The sequence below is a fragment of the Trachurus trachurus genome (genome assembly GCF_905171665.1).
Source record: "Trachurus trachurus genome assembly, chromosome: 20".
In the NCBI taxonomy this organism is placed as follows: domain Eukaryota; kingdom Metazoa; phylum Chordata; class Actinopteri; order Carangiformes; family Carangidae; genus Trachurus; species Trachurus trachurus.
Window position 1 is genome coordinate 2,960,523 of NC_139911.1, and position 20,337 is coordinate 2,980,859.

Sequence of the window (20,337 nt, forward strand, 5' to 3'; positions counted from 1 at the left end):
CTTCCTTAAAACACTTCTTCTCTCTGTTTTCATCTCTTTGACTTTCTTCTGCTATTTCTCCGCCCCTCCTTCTTTACTTCACCTCCACTTCCTGCTTTTTCATCTCTCAATCTTAGCTTTATTTTGTCACTTCAATACAGTAAATAGTCATTATCAATAATCATTTCACAGAACTCCGTTTTTATGAGTGTTAAATCAGCATCTGCATTTATCAAAACACTCAAAACACACAAAATAAAAGCTGCCCTTTCAGAATAAAAGCTGTGAAATTCAAACTGCATCTTATGTTGTTGTGTTTTGACAATCGCCCACTTCCTGTTTTGACTCTTGTGTCTCCTTGTGGTGTGTGTGTGTGTGTGTTTGCAGTCATGGCGGAGTTGGACCTCAGTCTGAGTGATGCTCTGACGGACAGCGCTCCCCAGCCGGGCCCGGAGAGCCTGGTGCAGCGGGACTTCGTGGCGGAGCTGGAGGCCGAGGCCTTCGACGATCAGGTCGGGGAGACGGTGGGAAAGACAGACTACGTCCCCCTGCTGGACAACGACGACACCAGAGCAGGTGAGGAGGACACGTCACGTTGTTACGGCGCTGGGTCACGTGATGTAGAGACAGGATGAAACCTATAGGCGCTGGCAGGTCGTATAGGTTGTTGGTTTTAGGTATTTTTTGTCGATTCTGGGGGAACGGAAGAAGCTGAAAACACAGATTACCACCTTAAAAAGTTGTTTTAAAGGGACAACGAGGAGTTTCTATTTGGTTATTTAAAAGTCTCATATTAATGTGGATGAATCTCCGTTACCACTTGTTAATGGGCCCATTTTCGATAAATCTATGGTTTTGTCTCTATGGTTATTTTGTTATTATTAGTGGTGGTGGAAATGCTGGTCGAGCCGACCAGCATTTCTTTACTTTCAGTTTCGTGGCGAGTCATGAGAATAACGCCGCCGAATCGCCGTTTATGGTGGGAACTACGACGGTATGTGATCGTCTTCCAACCTCTGACTTTAATTCTTGATGAATGAAAACATGAGTCTGTTTTGCGCCGATCAAAGAATTTCACGGTGCGGAGGCTCATAAATGTAGTGTGGAAACACTTCGCTTTTCTAAAACTCCTCGTTGTCCCTTTAAAGAGGCTGCTTGCTGCTACGTGTGTGTCTGGGCTGTTCGGTGCTGCAGAGCTTCATACTGGGCTCATTGGAGCAATATGAGAGAAAACAGATGAAGGAGGGTGAAGGTGTTTGTGCAAAACGTCCCCCTGCGCTCTGTCTTCTCATTTAAAATAGTTCCTGAACGACATTGTGTTGTTATTTGCCGTCCACAGCAGCAGCAGCAGCATCCTTAACGTTGGTGTGTTATATAACCTGAGCTGCAGCTGCTACTAAACGTCTCATAGTATTATGGAGCACCGCTGGACACTTGCTGCCATTTTGGATCTGCTTGGTTGTCATTCAGCCACAAGCAGGGTGGGGTGTGTGTGTGTGTGTATGTGTGGGTGTGTGTGTGGGGGGGGGTGTGATAGTAGCCGGGGAGATCAGCGTATCGGAGTTCAGCGGTCACTGCTGCGACTAGTAAAATTTTGGAACAGGAAGTTATAGAGACAGTGAAGTGAAGAGGCTCCGGGGCTAAAACAACTCTGTGTGGTAACGTTGTGTTATTATCTCATAGCGTGGTGAATGTGCAGGTCACAACTTGTCCACCAGAGCGTTGTGGAGTTGTTGGATTGTGTATTTATTTGATAAGTTTGATGAGGGAAACCAAGAAATCCCATGATGAGCCTCCGTAGCGTAGCTCTGAGCAGCTCACGGCTCTGCTCCGCCGTTCTAAAAACAGCTTGCACCGACAATTAAAGGTACAGTAGGAAGGAAAAGTAGGTTTAACATGAGGAATAAAGTCTTTGCGGAGACAGAACCGGTGCAGGGCGGTTGAAGGGAAGGTGAGTAAACACCCAGACAAGAGACAACGCGTCGTGGACGGATCAGACAAACAGCCGAGTGCGGCGCCACATAACAGGAAGTGACAGTGAACTGGGGATGACTCAGCTCTCGGGCCTGTTGTGGTTCCACAGACACTTTGCTCAGACAGTCAGACTGTGTCGTGTTCGGTGTGTGTGTGTGTGTGTGTGTGTGTGTGGCTGCAGGACGGGCCGTGGGTGGCGTTGTGAGTTGCCAGTGATCAACTCTGGCACACCACGCCGTGTGTGTGTGTGTGCATGCGTTGGGACAAACGCTGACACGCTGCTGACACCCTGAGTGCCAAACAGCAGCGCTGGGCGGTCGGTCGGTCGGTCGGTCGGCACTTTGTTATTGTCCTCTGTCAGCAGCAGCAGCCAGACACACACACACACACACACACACACACACACACACAGCAGCAACACTTCACTTGTTTATCTGTTCTGATGCTGCTGCTGCATCACACACACACACTCTGCTGCATGAGTCTCTGCTGCGTCCCTGTCCTTTATTCATTTATTTATCTATTTATCCATGTTAGACTTTTGATTTGTGCACGGCGGCTTTGCAGACCTGCTGAGCTCAGTGTTAGACGGAGCGCCTGGGTTGTTTGAGGCGAGGTGGTGTGAGGTCATCGTGCTGAGTCAGTGTGTAGCAACTATAGCGAGTGATGATGATGGATGAATGAATGAATATTTAATTTGATTATAAAAAATCAGGGGACAGTACATATTAATGGACACTTTCATGTAAATATGAAGGATTATAGCTCAGATCAGCTCATTTCCATCCTTTGTCCCTATAGGCAGGTTGATGTGTAACATTGTAATTAATAAAACAGAGATGTACTAACAATAAAAAGGTAAAAATATGATCAAGAAGAGCAAGAAATAAGTGTGTAAGACGCCACGGAAACAAAAACATACGTTCAAATGTGCAGTATCAGTGTGTGTTTGCGTGTTTGTGTGTGTGTGCATGTTTATTCCCCTGCATGTGGATGTGTTTGACTCATTGTGCCCTTGTACTATGTGTACTGTGTGTGTGTGTGTCAGCTGTGCAGAGTTGAAGGATTCAGCAGTCGGATGTCGCACAACATCAACTCCTCCATCATCACACACTGACACACCCTCCACTACACACACACACACACACACAACTATACAACAACTACAGTACACAGAGGGACCATTTAAAATCAGGATCAGCAGGTTTTTATCTGAATTCAGGTGCAGAAAAGAAACCGGAAAACAGTTCAGTGAGAAATAAGGAGGAAGAAATATTTATAATAAAAAAAATTAGAATTCAAATATGAAACGAAAGAATATAATAAGATAAGGATTAATAATATAAATAAACTAAAACTGCAACCGGACCGAATAAAAACTGTCAGGCGACACAGATGGATAGTAATGTGTTATGTGTACGTGTGTGTGTGTGTGTGTGTGTGCAGACTCGGGTGCTGCGTTGGAGAATGGCGAGCAGGAAGCTCATGGGGCGCAAAAGCCTGGTAAGAAGACGTATCCCATAATAATTCCCCTCTGCCGTCGTCGTCGGTCAGTCTGCTCCCTGTCATCCTCATCCTCCAATCACAGCCTCAAGTCGCCTCTTTGTCTTTCAACCTTGTTCTTCTTTTACATCCTTCGTGTTCGTGTGTGTGTGTGTGTGTGTGTGTGTGTGTGCTCTTGGTCTCATAAGTGCAGGACGTCGTCAGCTGCTCTTGAGTCCAAGGCTTCTGCTCTCGTCATTCTTCTCCTTCTTCTTTTGTGAACGAGGGAACAACTCAAACTCGTCTTTCAACAACACAAGTGGCTCCAGTGAAACATCTGAGTCCAGGAAAAAAAAAAAAAAAACTTTAAAATGACCTCGAAAGCAAAACAACAACATCACGGACTAATGACCACGTGAAATAATGATAAAAAAGTACCACATGAATTGATTTGTAGCTCTATCTGTTATTTAATTGAGTTTTAATGACAGCTGGTATCCATGACAACCCAAACATCCAAAACACAGAGGCTGTAAGTAAAAGTAGCAGTTGTCAAATTACAAGTTTCCTTCAATAGACCTGAGTAAAACTTGAAATTGTATTTTTTTTTTAAATGTAGTTCTATTGAACTGTAAAGACGAACCTTCAGTGATGTTTTACAGTATATTTAAATATTAAAGCAGAAGTAAGCGATCCGGTCGTTTTGGCTAATGCTGCGTTCCAGGTAGGCTTTTGAAACCGTAAATTACAGCTTCAAGTCACGACTTACGACTTTGAAGCGTTCCAGGCAACCCACTCGTGTTTTTCCGACCTGTTTTACCGGTGAAAGTCACTATAACGGCCACTCGTAACTTCTGACCCGTGAACTCGTACCAGATCGAACTGGTACGACTTCACAGGTCGGAAAAACACGAGTTACGGGCTGCCTTGAACGCACCATAACAGTCCTCGTCCCTACGTCACCACATTCACGGCGTTCCTTGGCTGCACACACAGCCCTGCATGCCGTTCTCTCTCCTCATTGGATAAAAACTGTAGGATACAAGGAAAGTTTTCTCCTGGGCTCAGAGCAGAGCAGAGGGACTGACAGACCCGTGTTTCAGACCAAACACTCTATAGAAGTGATTGCTGTCGGAAGATACAACTATTTAAGACTTATATTAACACAAAAATATCGCTTACTTCTGCTTTAACTATAAATCTAACTATCAGCTGCTTTTAAATATCTTATCTTATCTTATCTTATCTTATCTTATTTTTTAAACTCTTCAGCTCTACAGGAAAAGAGAGGAGAGTATAAATGATGAAATAATTAATTTTCGATCATTTGTGAGATGCAAATGAGTTAATTTGCATAATGAATTCATGAAAATGAATCTCAGATGGACGGCAGAGCAGAGGAGTTTCTGACTCATCATCACCCTGATGATTTCAGCTGCTTTTAATGAATGAAACGACACGACGACGGCCGTTAGAGCTCATTTATGACTCCGTCTGTTGCACGTACAGAAAAAAATACAGTTGTGGTGTTTTCTCCATGTTCCTGTCTGACTTAAACTTAAACCGAAACAGATGAAGAGTAGAAACTGTCTCAGGTGTGTGTGTGTGTGTGTTTTAACGTGTGTCTCTCTCTCGTTAATCAGCTGATCAGATTCTTCCTTTGTCGCCATCTCTTCACACACACTCATCTTCTCCATTTCACCTCATAGCTCTGCATGTCGTAGGCAGAAACAGGATTTTGCATGAATGGGATTAGGAATACGTGTGTGTCTATAGTTCATCTATATATGTGTATATATGAAGGTTAAGATGATACGTGGGTCGATATCGGTCTTATTTTCCAGTTGACAACAAGTAGCATCCAGGCTGCAGTAACTGTTTCCTAAAGCTGTAGTGGATATGATGATTATAAAACCAGCAGTGTGACTGGTTTGGTTTGTAAACCTCCTGGTGTGATGACGGTGACGAGCTCAGTGAATTTTTTTACTGAGACACTGCAAAAACTCAAAATCTTTCCAAGAATATTTGTCTTATTTCTTGTCAAATTGTCTAATTTCTAGTCAAAACTAATCTCTTTCCACTTCAAATAAGAAAAATGAACTTGTTTTTAGATCATTTGCACTTGTTTCAAACAAATTTTCACTCGAAATAAGTAGGAAAATCTGCCAGTGAAAGCAAGTAATTGAATAGTGCTCGTAATAGAAAGAAAAAACTTGCTCCACTATCAGATTTTTCTACTTATTTCAAGCGAAAAATCTGCTTGAAAGAAATAAAAAGTGTCTAAAAACAAGCTACTTTTTAATGTGATGAGTCTTATATTAAGTAGAATGAGATTTGCTTTGACTAGAAATGACATTTTGACTAGAAATAAGACAAATATTCTTGGTAAGATTTGGTAAAAGTTTTTTGCAGTGGAAATCCAGAAATTAGGGAATTTTGAAATGTAAAATGTGTAGGAACCCTGTAATAATAAATGGCAGCGTGTTGTGTGGTGAGTCGGATGCTGCTCTGCATTTAAACCAGACCTGTGTGTTGTGTGCGTTGTGTGTTGTGTGTGTTGTGTTGTGTTGTTGGCATGTTCACCGCTGAGCTCTCTGGCTGTGTTTCGCATGGCATGGCATTAAGCTTGTGTTGTGTTACCATGGCTACGGAGCTGCACGAGTTGAGTGGATGTGGAAGTTTTGGTTCAGAGCTAATTGAGAACAAAAAAAAAGAAAGAAACCAGAAGTAGAGTCAGTGTGAGGTGCGATGTGATTGGAGCATCTGGCTCTAGATCCATTCATCACTGCAGCCGAGTCCACGGAGAGGACGCAGGCAGGACGCAGGACGCAGGCGGTAAAAGTAGAAACTGGGTCAGAGAATCGAGAGCGTAAGCTGAATCCTGACAGGACCAGAGTAGATGTGTGTGTTTGAATGTGTGTGTGTGTGTGTGCATGTCACCTCTGCTGCATGACGGCATGTAAAGACAAATAAATGGTGTAGTAGAGACATGATGAGATGATCTGACAGCTTTACTAACCTGCTTTCTTCCTTTTTCCCCCCTTTTATTTCTTCTTTCATCTTATTTTTTCTGCATAAACACTTATTTTTTAATATTTTCAATCTTATTTTTTAATCTTAATTTCTCTTTTACGCCACTTATTCTTTCATTGACCTCTTTTTTTTATTATCGTTCTTTTTTGTACTCTTATTCCCTCCTCCCTCCCTTGTTTTTTCCTCTTTTTTCCACATAAACACTTTTTTTATATTTTCAATCTTATTTTTTAATCTTAATTTCTCTTTTACGCCACTTATTCTTTCGTTGACCTCTTTTTTTCTATCTTTTATTACCGTTTTTTTATTTTTTGTACTCTTATTCCCTCCTCCCTCCCTCCCTCCCTTGTTTTTTCCTCTTTCTCCCCTTTTTTCTCTCTATCCCCACGCTTCAGAGGACTAGAGCCCGCCTCCATCACCATGCCGACTGTCAATCAGCTGTGCTTCCGCTTCTGTGCACCTCTTCCCTCTCTACCCCTGTGTGCAACCTACACACACACACACACCCATGCCATGCTGTCCTGACTGCAGCTACACACTGTGATTCACTCCGCTGGGCGAACTGGGCATCTCTGACACACACACACACACACACACACACACACACACACACACAGTCACATTTGAAATTCAATTTGTATTTGGTTTTAGTTTTTATTTGTGTGTTTGTGTGTGTGGTTGTGTGTGTGGTTGTGTGCGTGTGTGTATGCGATGAGTTGTTTCTCTCCTCGTCTGCTTCGTTCACATCACTCGTTATTTGCAAATCAAATCTATTTGTCCGACACGAACAGAAACACAGAAACACGCACACACACACAGATGTAGTGAAAAGCATTTAATCGCACTGAAGCAGACCCAGACAGTAAGTTCACACACACACACACACACACACACACACACACACACACACACACACACACACACACACATTTAAACACAGACACACACTGGGAGGCACAGACAGCACCCAGCAGCCAGCCCTCGTCCTCTCAAACTGACACACACATGCACTCTTACCCACCAAAGGACTATTATATTATATTTTTGTCAAAGTTTATTTCCTATCCTGTTAATAAATGAAATGCTTTGTCACCTTAAACCCCACCCAAAAAAATAATCTCGAAGCCATCCAATCAGGACTCTCCGTCTGTTTTTGCACTATTGTCTTTATTCCTTTGACCAAATATCAAATATATTATAGAGATCAAACCTTCAGTGGACAATCATCCATGTAAAGAATGTAGGAGATGTTCCCACCGTCTTTGAGCCTCGGTTGTTTATTTTATTAATCCGTCGATAACTGATGATGAACATCATTTCGCTCTGTTGTGTTGTTGTTTCTGCCAAAAAATCAGTCGATCAATCAAATACTGAGAGGATTTATCTCACAGAAGCTGTAACTGGGCCTCATTCATGTTTTATTTTGTTTTCCTTATAAGAGCTTCTTCCTATCAGGAAATAGTTCCTATAAACACTGTAGACATAGAGTTTTATAGTAAATCAAAGAAAAACTCATTTAATTTCATATTTCCTGAATGAACCGTGCAGCTCCTCCTTTCTACAGGATTTCACTTTTTTTTAGGCTCATTGATTTTCTGCTAACAGTCTCAGACTGACACATTTTTGTATAAATATATATATATTTGATTTTACACTATTTCTAGCTTGTATTTTTTTAGCCTGTATATGTTTTTAGCTAATTGTATTATATGGTTTGTGTTTTTATTTTCTGCTGTTGGACTGGAGCTGAGGATTAGCAACAGTTAGCAGAGTTTTATAACCTGTGATGAAGCTTTGTGGTCCATAACGAAATGAATAAATAGGTTAAGACACATCATTGGATGAGGCTCAGTGAGTTCCTGTCGTTGGACCAATGAAATGAGAATGTGAAAAGTGTCGTTTGCACATGATTGACTGTTAGCGACAGACACAACAGCAACAACCTGAGCAGATATTTGATTTCACTGATGGATTTGAACTTGTTGTGCTGTTTTTTTATTTTATTTTATTAGATGCACTCAGTAACTCAGTGTCTTTTTCTAGATGTGTCTCTGTTGTGTTGCTGCACCTTGTGCTAATAAACCAAGATATAACACACACTCACCTGGCTTTGGGTTTCTCTCTTCTTCCTCTTCCTCTTCCTCTGCCTGAACTAACCCTCTGATCTGATGTCGAGCTGCTTCCTCTCTCTGTTCCTGCCCATCGCAGCCTTTTGTATCATGTGCCGTATTATTATTTATTTCGCTCCACCTCAGGAGCTTCTAAAAGAACAAGACGCTTACTCAACAGTGGCTGTAACCTGAGGATTTTTTTTTTTGCAGTGTAAAGCTCAGAGATTAGCGAGCGCCTCGGGGAGCTGATTGTCTGTCTGTCTGTTGCGCCTCTACGCTTACAAAACACATTTACTTCATCATGACTCTCCTTTTTTCTGGAAAGAGAACAAAAAGAAACTGGAACATTTCTCTCTCGCCTTAGCCTTTCTAGTTACGGCTTAAAAAAGACACAGAGAAGGAAATAAAGGGAGTAGTGCTGCCTCTGCCAGCTTCTCTCTCAGTTTTTCTGGCGGGCTGTCGGCTGCCAACATGAAAGGAGACGAGCCTCAGGAACTCATCTGCTTTTTTTTCTTCTTTTTTCCTCTTTACCTTTCATTAAACCTCTCTGCACCAGGCTGCCTGCTGCACTAATAAACCACCACCACCACCACCACCACCACATCCATAACCAGGACCCAGCAGCTTAGACGACAAAATGATTTGTCTCTTCAGTCTGCAGCATGACCTTTTCAAAATAATTGCATAAAAGATTAACCTGAACATTTTCTCATCAAATTCCTCATTAATTTAAAATTCAGCTCATTTGGTGTCCACAGTGCTGCTCTTTCGAAAAGGTTTCTGCAGCTTTGTAACATAAAGTTTTCATATTTTCAATTTGTGCATAGCATACAATAAAATCAATCTGATACAAAGTGACAATATTGCAAAACTGTTATTGCACCAAAATGAGCTGGAAAATCTTGATTATATACAAAAGAAAACAGCTAACTGCATTGAAAATACCCTTTTCATGACGTATGCGACTTATGTGACTTAACCTCCGTCATGCATGTGTTATAAGCTCTGCAGCTCCAGACTCTTCAGACATGTCAAGTGGCCTCTGTTCACTCGAGTGCGTTGTCAGCAGCCGACTGGAGAGCTGCTGCAGCCCTCAGGTTCTAACATTAGCAGAGCGGCAGTGAGTGGAAAACGCACATTAATCTGCACCAAAATTAGCATGTTGCATTATTTCCTCCTTTTTGCTCTGACAGAAAAACAAAGTCATTATTCAGAAAGACACAAGAGGTCTAGAGAGTCTCTATGCAACTTAATCTTCAGAGTTAATCTCAGCTGTTTCTGTTTGATGTCTCATCACATGATCTCTTAGCTGAACGTGTTTATTGTGGGTTGAGACAAAGTCCATTTAGTAGCTGAACCTGGAGCTCTTCATGTCACATGATCTTCATCAGCAGGTGGAGTTAAAGGATAAAAAAAAGAATAGTTTTGTGTAAGTAGTGTTGTGGTTTTCATGCAAAGACTTAAACACTTCGACTTCCCCTCTCTCCACTCTGCTCTGTGGTTTATACTGTATTTCACATCTTATTGATCAAACTGAATAAGTTTAAATCCACTTTATGACTTTGTGACCTTGTAGAGAGGAGAAGCTCTGTGGTGACATCGTCGTGTTGTGTTATGTAAAGCTTTACTGTCCACTATACTGTTAACGTAACGTCCAGAGATGCTGACCAGTGCAGTGTGTGTCTGTCAGCATGATATGAGCGTGTGTGTGTGTGTGTGTGTGTGTGTGTGTGTGTGTGTGTGTGTGTGTGTGCGCATGTGAGCGTCTATATGGGGCAGCCTGTCCTACTTACACTCACAGAGCTGTGGGGGTGAGGGGCTGGGGGAGGAAAAGGAGAGGAGGGGGGGAGATGGATGGGACGAGTTCTCTGTGTGGAAGCAGATGTGCTAGATCGTGCTGTACCTTTATGACCACGCACCACACACACACACACACACACACACACGTGCACCACACACATGCACATACACACAAACATGCACTTCCTTCACCTCATCCCAAACATCTGTTCTCACACATCAGCCTGGGAGGAGGTGAAGAGGGCGAGTGAAGGAGGTTTAGAGGAGGAGCTGTGTAAGAGCAGAGTACAGTACATCTTGTGCATCTGCCCACACACACACACACACACACACACACACTGAAGACATGTATGATGTATGAAGGGAGCGTGCAGATGATTTATACATTATTGATCTCAGCTCTATATATATATATGAAGGTGTTGCATCATGTTAAACAACTTGCAGACGCTGCAGAAAGAAACATCTCAGCAGCTTCATACTGGGTTTATTGAATCAAATTGAACCGTAGATGTAGAGACCACAGTGAAGAATTCCTACAAACATTCAATCAGATTCAAACTTGAACCGATCAGATTTTGGAGGTCAAACATCAACTTAACTTTATGAGTTAATAAAGTCTTTGACTGTAAATTTAAAGGGATACAGTAGTTCAACATTTTTGCAAATTGGCCCATTGCCATAATCCCTATAGTCATAGCAGTAGGTTTGTTACCTTTAATTGTCGGTGCAAGCTGTTTTTAGAACGGCGGAGCAGAGCCGTGAGCTGCTCAGAGCTACGCTACGGAGGCTCATTATGGGATTTCTTGGTTTCCCTCATCAAACTCATCAAATACACAATCCAACAACTCCACAACGCTCTGGTGGACAAGTTGTGACCTGCACATTCACCACACTATGAGATAATAACACAACGTTATCAGCAGTTTTACATGAATTTGCCTCTAAAACAACTCATAGCGTGGTGAATGTGCAGGTCATAGGTCACACACAAATTGTTGAACAATCCCTTTAACCTGAGATCAGTCTGAGTGTTGGAGGTTTGTGGTTTGCTTCTGTTTCAGACTCTAAACTTCACTCATTAACACTTTAAACACTGACAACAGTTTGCGATGGAGTCCCTGACGTCGACCACTCCCTCTCCTCCTTCCTTCCTGATGTCACCTCCTCTTTATTTGAGTGAAACGCTGCGACTCGTCACCGTCTCTGTATATAATTTGATAAAGTTGCGCTGTCGGCTTCTTTGACTTGAAGAAGTGATGTGGTGTAAATCTCCTTTAAATATTCATGATGCAGCTTTAATCCCTGAGCTGAGAGGAAACCTAATTCCTCCCTCACTGATGCTGCTGCTGCTGCTGCTGCTTCTGTGGAGGGAAAGGCTTTTCATCTGTGGGAGTATTTACACACGTGAAGGTGTGTGTGTGTGTATCCTTGTGTACATGTGTGTGCATGTTTTTGACGAAGCAAATCTCTTCTTTATTCTCATGTCGGTATATAGTGTGTGTGTGTGTGTGTATGTGTGTGATGAATGGGAAGCATCAACACGTCTGAGCTGTGATTCTCCTCCTCTCTGCTGCACTTGTTCACTTCATCTGTTGATTTGACAGGACTGCACCATCCAATGCAGTGTGTGTGTGTGTGCGTGTGTGTGTGTGTGTGTGTGTGTGTGTGTGTGTGTGTGTGTGTGTGTGTGTGTGTGTGTGTGTGTGTGTGATACCTGCAGGTCCTATCAACCTCCTGCTTCTTGCAGGAAACATAAACACACACACAAACACAAACACACACTCTACAGAGAGGTTGTCACTTCTAATGCACCGTGCTTCTCCACCGTGTGTCAATGCACATCAACCTCTCACACACTTGTGTTAGTGTCATCACACACACACTAACACACACACAGACACACACCTGCTGTGCTTTAATTTAGGAACATGTTTGTAATCAAGGTGGAAAAGAAAAAACTTCACTAAAATGTTTTGCAGCTGATTCCTCCGTCTGGTTTCAGTCTCACCACACATGTCCACAGTCTGTCCCAGAGTGAACTGGACAAGAGACAGAGTTAGTAACATACTGTATATCCCATAATGTCTTGGTTTGTCCAAACAGAGAACAACAAACAAGCATCGAATTGAAATATTATAACAACTGTTTCACCTTCAACTCACTGATAGATGCATAAATGGATGGATTAATAATGTCTTGGTCCAATAGATTGTAATTTAACATCTCAGATACAGACTTCTGGTTGATGCTACGATTTACAGATGTTCCTTGAACGCCTCACATGCACATAATAGGCCCCACTTATGGGAGTTTTAGGGCGCTGTTATAATTAATGGAGGTCAAAGGGAGTTTATAGTTGGTCATTTGTCTGGTTTTGCCTCCCACTGACTCTGCACCTCTGCACGTTTCTAATCCTGCCTGCAAAGCTCTGATTGGTCGATTCTGTTCAACACAGCAGCAGCAGGATGGTTATTAGATATGGAGGCAGGTTGAGAGTTTATAAAACATCAGGATTGTCTGCTGTGGTGTGGTATCATGTGTGAACTTCAGGTCCATGTGGCTTCGTCTTCTTGGATTAGATCAAACTGAGGCTGATCTGTGATCTTCTGTAATAACTGGTCAGATCTGTAGGAAGGTTTAAAGTGTGTTTGTGGTCACAGAGAACAGAGGGGAAACAGAAACCTCTCAGAGCTCGTAGCAGGTGGACGTCTTTAAACTACGTCTTTAACCTCAGAGACACAGTCAGGCTGTTTTTGTCTCTTCCTATCTCTTCTCCTCGTGTCACCTCTCTTCACCTCACCTCACCGGGCCTCTGCTCCTCTCTCACTCAGCTTTTATTTCTCCTCTGTACATCCTTGGAAGGAATAAGGAACAGCGTCTCAAAATATAAGAGAACATTTTATTTTAGCCGTTTGAGGACAGAAGAAAAATATCCTCGTACGTCCAAGACTGTCTGTCCAGGTAGAGGTGGACACACGGAGGAAACCAACGTGCATGATTAATATAATGACCCGTCCAATATGTCTGACTATAACAGGCCGCTGTGGAGGCTCGTCCTCCTCCGTGTCCCCTCGGTGACCCGTCCCTGCAGCGCCCGTCGGTCCCGCGGCGGCCCCGACCCGCGGTGGTGTCTCTCCCAGCGGAGCAGCCGGGGTCAGCTGGAGGACAGCTGCAGGACTTCAGCCCGTCCCGCCGGCTCATCCCAGATTAGACGCCGGGGTTTTTCTGTAAAAGAGAAAACCATAGGGCGCCGGCGCTGAAGCTGTGGAGGAGGAGGAAGAAGTAGATTTGGTGTTTAGCTCACATGGCAGTAATCTGTAACGATGATCAAATGAAGCACAGAGATGTTGGACGGTCCTCAGCTCCTCTGTGACGTCCAGATCTAAACTAGGCCACGGCCTCGTTTCCACCAAGCTGCTGCTTAATGAAAGAGCTGCTATACATTATATATAATAATAATAATAATAATAATAATAATAATAACAATAATAATAATAATAATAATAAACTTTATTTCTATAGCACCTTTCAAAACCAAGGCTACAAGGTGCTTCACAAAATACAAATACAATATAATTGAAAAAATAACGCAATTAGAAAGTAAGAAAACATCATACAGAAAAACAGTGAACAGGCATAAGATAAAATAGTAGAAATGGATAAGACGATAGAAACAAAAAACAAACAAACATTAAAATTACTGCACAAAAGCCAGTCGGTACATGTGGGTTTTTAAAAGCTTTTTAAAATGATGCACAGACTCAGCTGATCTGATGCAGAGGGGGAGCTTGTTCCACAGCAGTGGAGCTAAAACAGAAAAAGCACGATCTCCCTTAGTCCTGATTTTCGAACGTGGGACAACTAGCAGCATCTGATTTTCAGATCTGAGGGATCTTGATGCTAAATACGGTGTTAAGAGTTCTGAAATGTACAGTGGAGCTGGACCATGAAGAGATTTGTACGTGATTAAGAGGATTTTGAACAGAATTCTGTATCTATGTAAATATACTGTCTATATTCTAGGTGGCAGAGGAGAAGACACACAGCAACAGTGCCGTTTTGTAAAAAGAACCACCACAGTGGAGGTCGCCCCTGTTTTACCACTGGATTACTAATGTGTGTGTCTGTGTTTTTATTTGCCCCGCGGTCGAGTAGCTGCCCCCGACCCCCCGATCTCCCCCCCCACTGTGGCTCATCTGCCCCGTCCAGGAGAGAGGAGAGCGGGGCAGAAGCTGAGCAGCTGTAGGGCAGAGACCAGAGACCAGAGACCAGAGAGACTAGAGACCAGCCCTCTAACCAACAACTAAGAGCTAATGAGAGGAATGAGCTCAGTAACTAACGTTTATTTCAGATTAATTTGGTGCCACTGCTCGTGTGTGTGTGCTGCAGTTTATTTATATATTTGCATCTGGCTCACAAATGAAATCGAGTAGAATCAGCTCAGTAATGATTCTCATGGAGAATTTAACATCATGTACATTTTTCCTACAAGTAAAACAGCAGGATTATGGTTTTATTCTGCTATAAATTCCACATTTTTATAAAAAATACATCTTCCTATTGACTAATTATTTCTGATTAATTCATTTGTTATCAGTGTTAGTACAGTTCTTGCAGGTTTTTTTTTAATTAAATGCAAAAGGAAGATGAGATTGTGCACATAGTAAGATTTTTGATGTGAAAGAAATCAGAGATTTTTATAAAATAAACAGTTATTGCTGCAAAACTGAATTTCTGGAGACATAATAAACATGGAGGACGTAAAAGCCTGTAAGTCCCACATAAAACGCTGCTCCTCTTTGACATTTAATAAAAATACTAAAGATATGTGACAGGTTTCCAGAGGTTGATCCTGAACAGCAGCAGCAGCTGAAGTCAGAGGAGGAAAGAGGAAAGGTGAAAGTTTAGTGCAGAGAAGGAGAGAAAACAGAGAGTGAGAGTAAAGGAGCAGATTAACAAAGAGCCGGACTGAAGGAGGATTAAACTCAAAGCTAAATACACTAATCCTCCCTGAATTAAAGTTCATTAAGTATTCATTAGTAGTATCAACCCTTCATCATCCCTTCTCCTCCTCTTTGTTTTATTACCCTCTTACCCTGATGAACTATGAGGCAATGTGTGCGTGTGTGTGTGTGTGTGTGTGTGTGTGTCTTGTCCTGATGAGCCCTTTTGTCTGACACACACACACACACACACACACACACACACACACACACACACACACACACACACACACACACACACACACTCCGTCTGTTCACAGTCGCTCCTTTGATTCTGTGTCACGACCGATTCATGTTCTCCACATGTTTGTTAATCGTCCACATGACAGACGGTCGGTCATGTGACCCGGTTCAACACACACAGACTAAAAAAACTGTGGTGCATTCACAGACGCTGTGTAATATTTAAGATTCAGTCGGATTAAACAAATTTATACAAAAAATAGAAGAAAAAAAAGTGATTTCAGCTCAATATAGTTTAGTTTAGCCAATCAGAGGCAGCTTTCTTTGATATGTTGCACCTCATTAGCTCATCTACTGAGTGAAAGCTGAGGGTGAAGTCAGTGGAGATGGGCCGTGATTTCTTCTCTGTGTCGTCACATAAAGGAGGAAGTCCTGTCTGCTTGGGTTAAAGGGACAGTTTCTAAAAACAGGCTTATCTATTTATGACCAGTTTGATGCATGGGGCAGTATTTATATTACTGTATGTAAGAAAAAACAATAACAAACTCACTTAAATTTGACAGTTTGCAGAAGTAGAATTAAAAACTACACATTCGTCTCTATCCAACATCCTACTTTTAACTTTTCATCTAATAACCTCTGGACCACAGAACCAGACCAAACCTGCTCCTCAGCTCCTGCAGGTTTATCCTGAATTTGGACAATCTACCTAGTTTTTTGTGCATCAAACACATTTAATTCATTAGACGATGATCTCTCACCACCTCAGCTCTGTAACTGAGCGTTGGTCTGAGGTTTAAATAAGTAGATAAATAAATGACAAGTGACCAAATTCCAGGAAAAACCTCAAATCATAAAAAAAATTCAGTCGCTGCCAGGATGAAAAAAAATCTCTTGCTGGCGACTTTTCTATTTTTATTCCTTTTGATTTTAAGCAATTACTACGACATGAGTCATCGAGGCATCTCACACAGAGACACAAAGATACGTCTGCAGGCTCAGCTCCAGACCTGAGAGCCTCATGTCCCAGCGTCAGAAACACCAAATATGGTGTTAGAATAGTGAAGGGGAAGTCATATTATGATTCTATATTATATTTTTATGATCACAGAGTCTGAATGGCTGCAGCTCCTCCTCCTCCTCCTCAGCTGATCCTGGATCTGCTGCTGCTGCTTGTCCTCTCAGGGCTGCAGCTCCTCTTCCTCAACTTGTGCATGCATGAGTAGGATTGTAGGATGTATGTGTGTGTGTGCATGTGGATGTGTGTGTGTGTGTGTGTGTGTGTGTGTGTGTAGTTGCTCATTTACACTACGGAGACTCATGAGGACAAACGACGAGTAAAAATCTATTCTAGTGTATTTGTCCATTTGACTCTGTCCGGTCACTTCACTGTTCACCGAGCGAATGCTGCAAGTCTGTCGCCGTGTTCTGTGTGTGTTTCCGCAGTCTGTGTGTGTGTGTGTGTGTGTGCGTTCTTTTGGACTGTGTGTATATGTGTGTGTGTGTGTGCATTTGTTTGTCCATGTCAGTGCAGCCGCAGCAGAGTGTGAGTGTGAGTGTGTGTGAGTGTGTGTCCTCAGATCCCTGGGAGACGTTAAAGTTCAGCCGACAGACTGATAGCTGCTCCAGTCGTCTCGCAACACTTCGTCCTCAGACTGAGGTCAGCATCCCCCCCCTCCCCCCCTCACCCACTCACACACCCCCATCCTCACCCTCCTCCCCCCAGCAGCAGCAGCAGCAGCTCTTACATAATTTGGAGACACACTAAACACAGGATCAGCTTTTTAACCCTTGTGGTTCCACCTGTTGACATCAGGTCGTCGTGTCCTGCTTCTTATGTAACAGAACTATAGGGCTGGTGAATCGGTCCGATCTCCCCATTCGCTTAGATTATCAATCGATTATTAATGATTATCAGGTTGATTTTTACGACAGAGTATTAGGGCCACATTGACAAATAAAAAAAATCACAAACTTCGAGAATAAAGTCGTAAATTTACAACTTTATTCTCGTATGTTATGATTTTTTTCTCGTAGGAAAGGTACGACTTTATTCTCGTACATTTATGACTTTATTCTTGAAGTCTGTGTTTTTTTTCTCAATGTGGCCCTAATACTCCGTCGTAGATTTTGATTATTGCTGTTGTTGTTTTTCCATTTGAAAGTAACAGTAAACCAACATACACCACAAACTATTAAAAACCATTAAAACACCATTAAAAAATAGACGGCTGCTGAATTACTTTACTTACTTATTGTATTAAAGCTCCAGTTGATGAAAGTCAAAGTAAACTCCGTGACTTGGTCGGTAATTTCAAGACAATACACCTTTATGAACCTGGATTTTGTCCTAAATGACTCATTTAATGTCTGACCATCAGAATATAGTGACAGTTCCAGCGAATATGACTGAATAATCTTTACCAATTGAAGCTTTAAGATGAAGGAAAAAAGTGCAATAATAATCAATTTTGGAGATTTAATAATCGACTCATAATTGCTTGTGCAATAAACGCGATAATTAGTAGATTTTTCCCACCACCCCTAAACAGAGGTCACACCAGGTCACACAGTTTGACCCACAAACATCACAAAGTTAAAGCTTTTAAAGTGTTTTTGTTATAAATACAGACGCTGCAGCAGAACAGGTGCAGTCACGTGACCTCTGCACCTGTGAGCTGGATGTTGGATGTTGGATGAGCTGGATGTTTGCAGCTGCAGGTGGAGACGTGGTGACGATGCAAAAGTGCACCTTCAAGTCCAGTGTGGTCTGACTCTAGCGCTTTGTTTTTGCATTATAATCAGTATATCGGCACTAACTGCAGGACGACAGATGGACACGAGGACGTTGAGACGTTCACTGTCAGACTTGAGGTGACGATTATTATATCTCCTCTGGTCTGGAAGGTCAAGTAGTGATGATGACTGAGGAGTAATGAGCCTCCTGTCGAGTGCTGAGTCATCTACCAGGAACAATTCATGGGACATGCTCCAGAAAACACACACACATGCACATGCACACACATGCACATGCACATACACACACACACACACATGCACACTCAACATTTGATGCATCACAGTCGGTCTCCCTCCTCCTTCCTTCAAGCTGAGCAGTTCACCACCACCGCCGGTGCATTAACCACAGTCTAGTGTGTAGTACAGCAAAAAAATCTCTCGTGTGTGGACTGAAGTGACCCCCAAACCCCCCCAAACCCCCCCACAACACCCTCCACCCACACAAAATGTGTCTGACCTCAGGAGGTCTAATATCTGCTGACAGGAAATAAAAATTCAGCTCAATGGGGGAATTTTACGCCTGGTTTGACATCGATGTTTGTGACAAACTGCTTCGTCATCGGCTGGTGACCGGTTCATTCCAGCTTCTGGTTGGTTTTTAAGTTGTTTTTAAGTTGTTTTCCATTCTGAGAATCCAAACTCACAACCTCCACTTCACCTCAGATATTCATGGGGCCGCGTCACATCACGCAAGGACACAGATGCACACACGCAAACTTGACAAAAAAAAAAAAGACGAGACTGAGACTGACATCTACAGTGCTGTGAAAAATTATTTCCCCCCCCTTCCCGATTTCTTAGTTATTTGCATATTTGCCACACTTAAATGTTTACAATCAAACTAATTTGGATATTAGACAAAGATAAAGTAAAAAAGTTTTTAAAAAATGCACTTTTTAAAAGATTATTTCATTTTTTAAGGGGTAAAAAGCTCCAAACCTTCCTGGTCCTATGTGAAAAACTAATTGCCCCCCTTGTTAAATCTTGAACTGACTGTGATAAACCTTTTTTTTTTTTTTTGGAAAGCTCAGTTCAATTTCACTCTCCACACCCCGGCCTGAAAACTGCTGCCAGACCTGTTGAATCAAGAAGCTGTTTGCATGAAGTGAAGGAGGCAAAAAGACCTCAGAAACCAAAACATACACATACAAAGACATTTCTAAAGCTTTGGGACTTGGGACTCCAAATTTGTTTGATTATCTTAAACATTTACAGTAAGTGTGACAAATATGCAAAAAAAAAACAAAGCAATTATTACTGTAAGAAATACTTTTTTTCACGTGATTGTAGATGTTTATAATGGGTCATAAAGATGGAGAAACACTGATCCTGTCGATACCATTGATTCCAGTTTGTTTCCCAGCTCAATAAGTTTGGTTTCAGACTTCATTTAAAACCTGTATCAGTGTTTTTCCGCCTGTGTTTCGTGCACTTGAACGCACCGCGGCTGCAAATCTGTGCATTTAACAACAAGACGACATCAAACTCAAACCTCCTCTGACTCTCTAGTTGTGTGTCTGTCCTCCAGTTCAGCCCAGAAGATGTTTTTTTGTCTTTTTTTTGACTGACAGCGAACCAGACAGCGACCAGCTTTGAGGTTATGTATTTGCGTAACCCCCCCCTCTCCTCTCCCCCCTCCCCTCTCCCCCTCCATCCCTCCCTCCCCCTCTGGGGGAGGGAGGGATCAGGCTTTGGATCAGGCCGCCGTCGTCTCTCTCTCTCTCCTCTCAACCCGAGTCGACCCGGCGTGCGGCGGTTCAGAACGAGCGACTGGGAAACACAAACTGTTGAAGGTTTTTCGTCCCAGTGCCCCTGACTACAACCCCCCCCCCCCCACTCCACCCCCCAACTCAAAGCTGCTTAGTCTGACTTCAGCACCTTGGACAGCAGCACAGCTCAGCAGGGGGAAACGTTTCTGCTCCACTGGTTTTTTTTAACCACGAGGAGCAGAAGATGTGGAGGAGGAGTGG

The 20,337-nt window shown here is 42.5% G+C and overlaps 1 protein-coding gene across 1 annotated transcript in view; it reads left to right on the forward strand.

Annotated features, from left to right (window-relative positions):
• LOC311003393 (uncharacterized protein) overlaps positions 1-20,337 on the forward strand; it is a 107,888-nt gene that overhangs the window by 31,684 nt on the left and 55,867 nt on the right. The window contains exons 2-3 of the mRNA XM_083995134.1: positions 367-555; positions 3,400-3,456. Coding sequence (XP_083851260.1) covers positions 369-555; positions 3,400-3,456 — 244 coding nt within the window. The 5' untranslated portion in view covers positions 367-368. The remainder of the gene's footprint in view (positions 1-366; positions 556-3,399; positions 3,457-20,337) is intronic.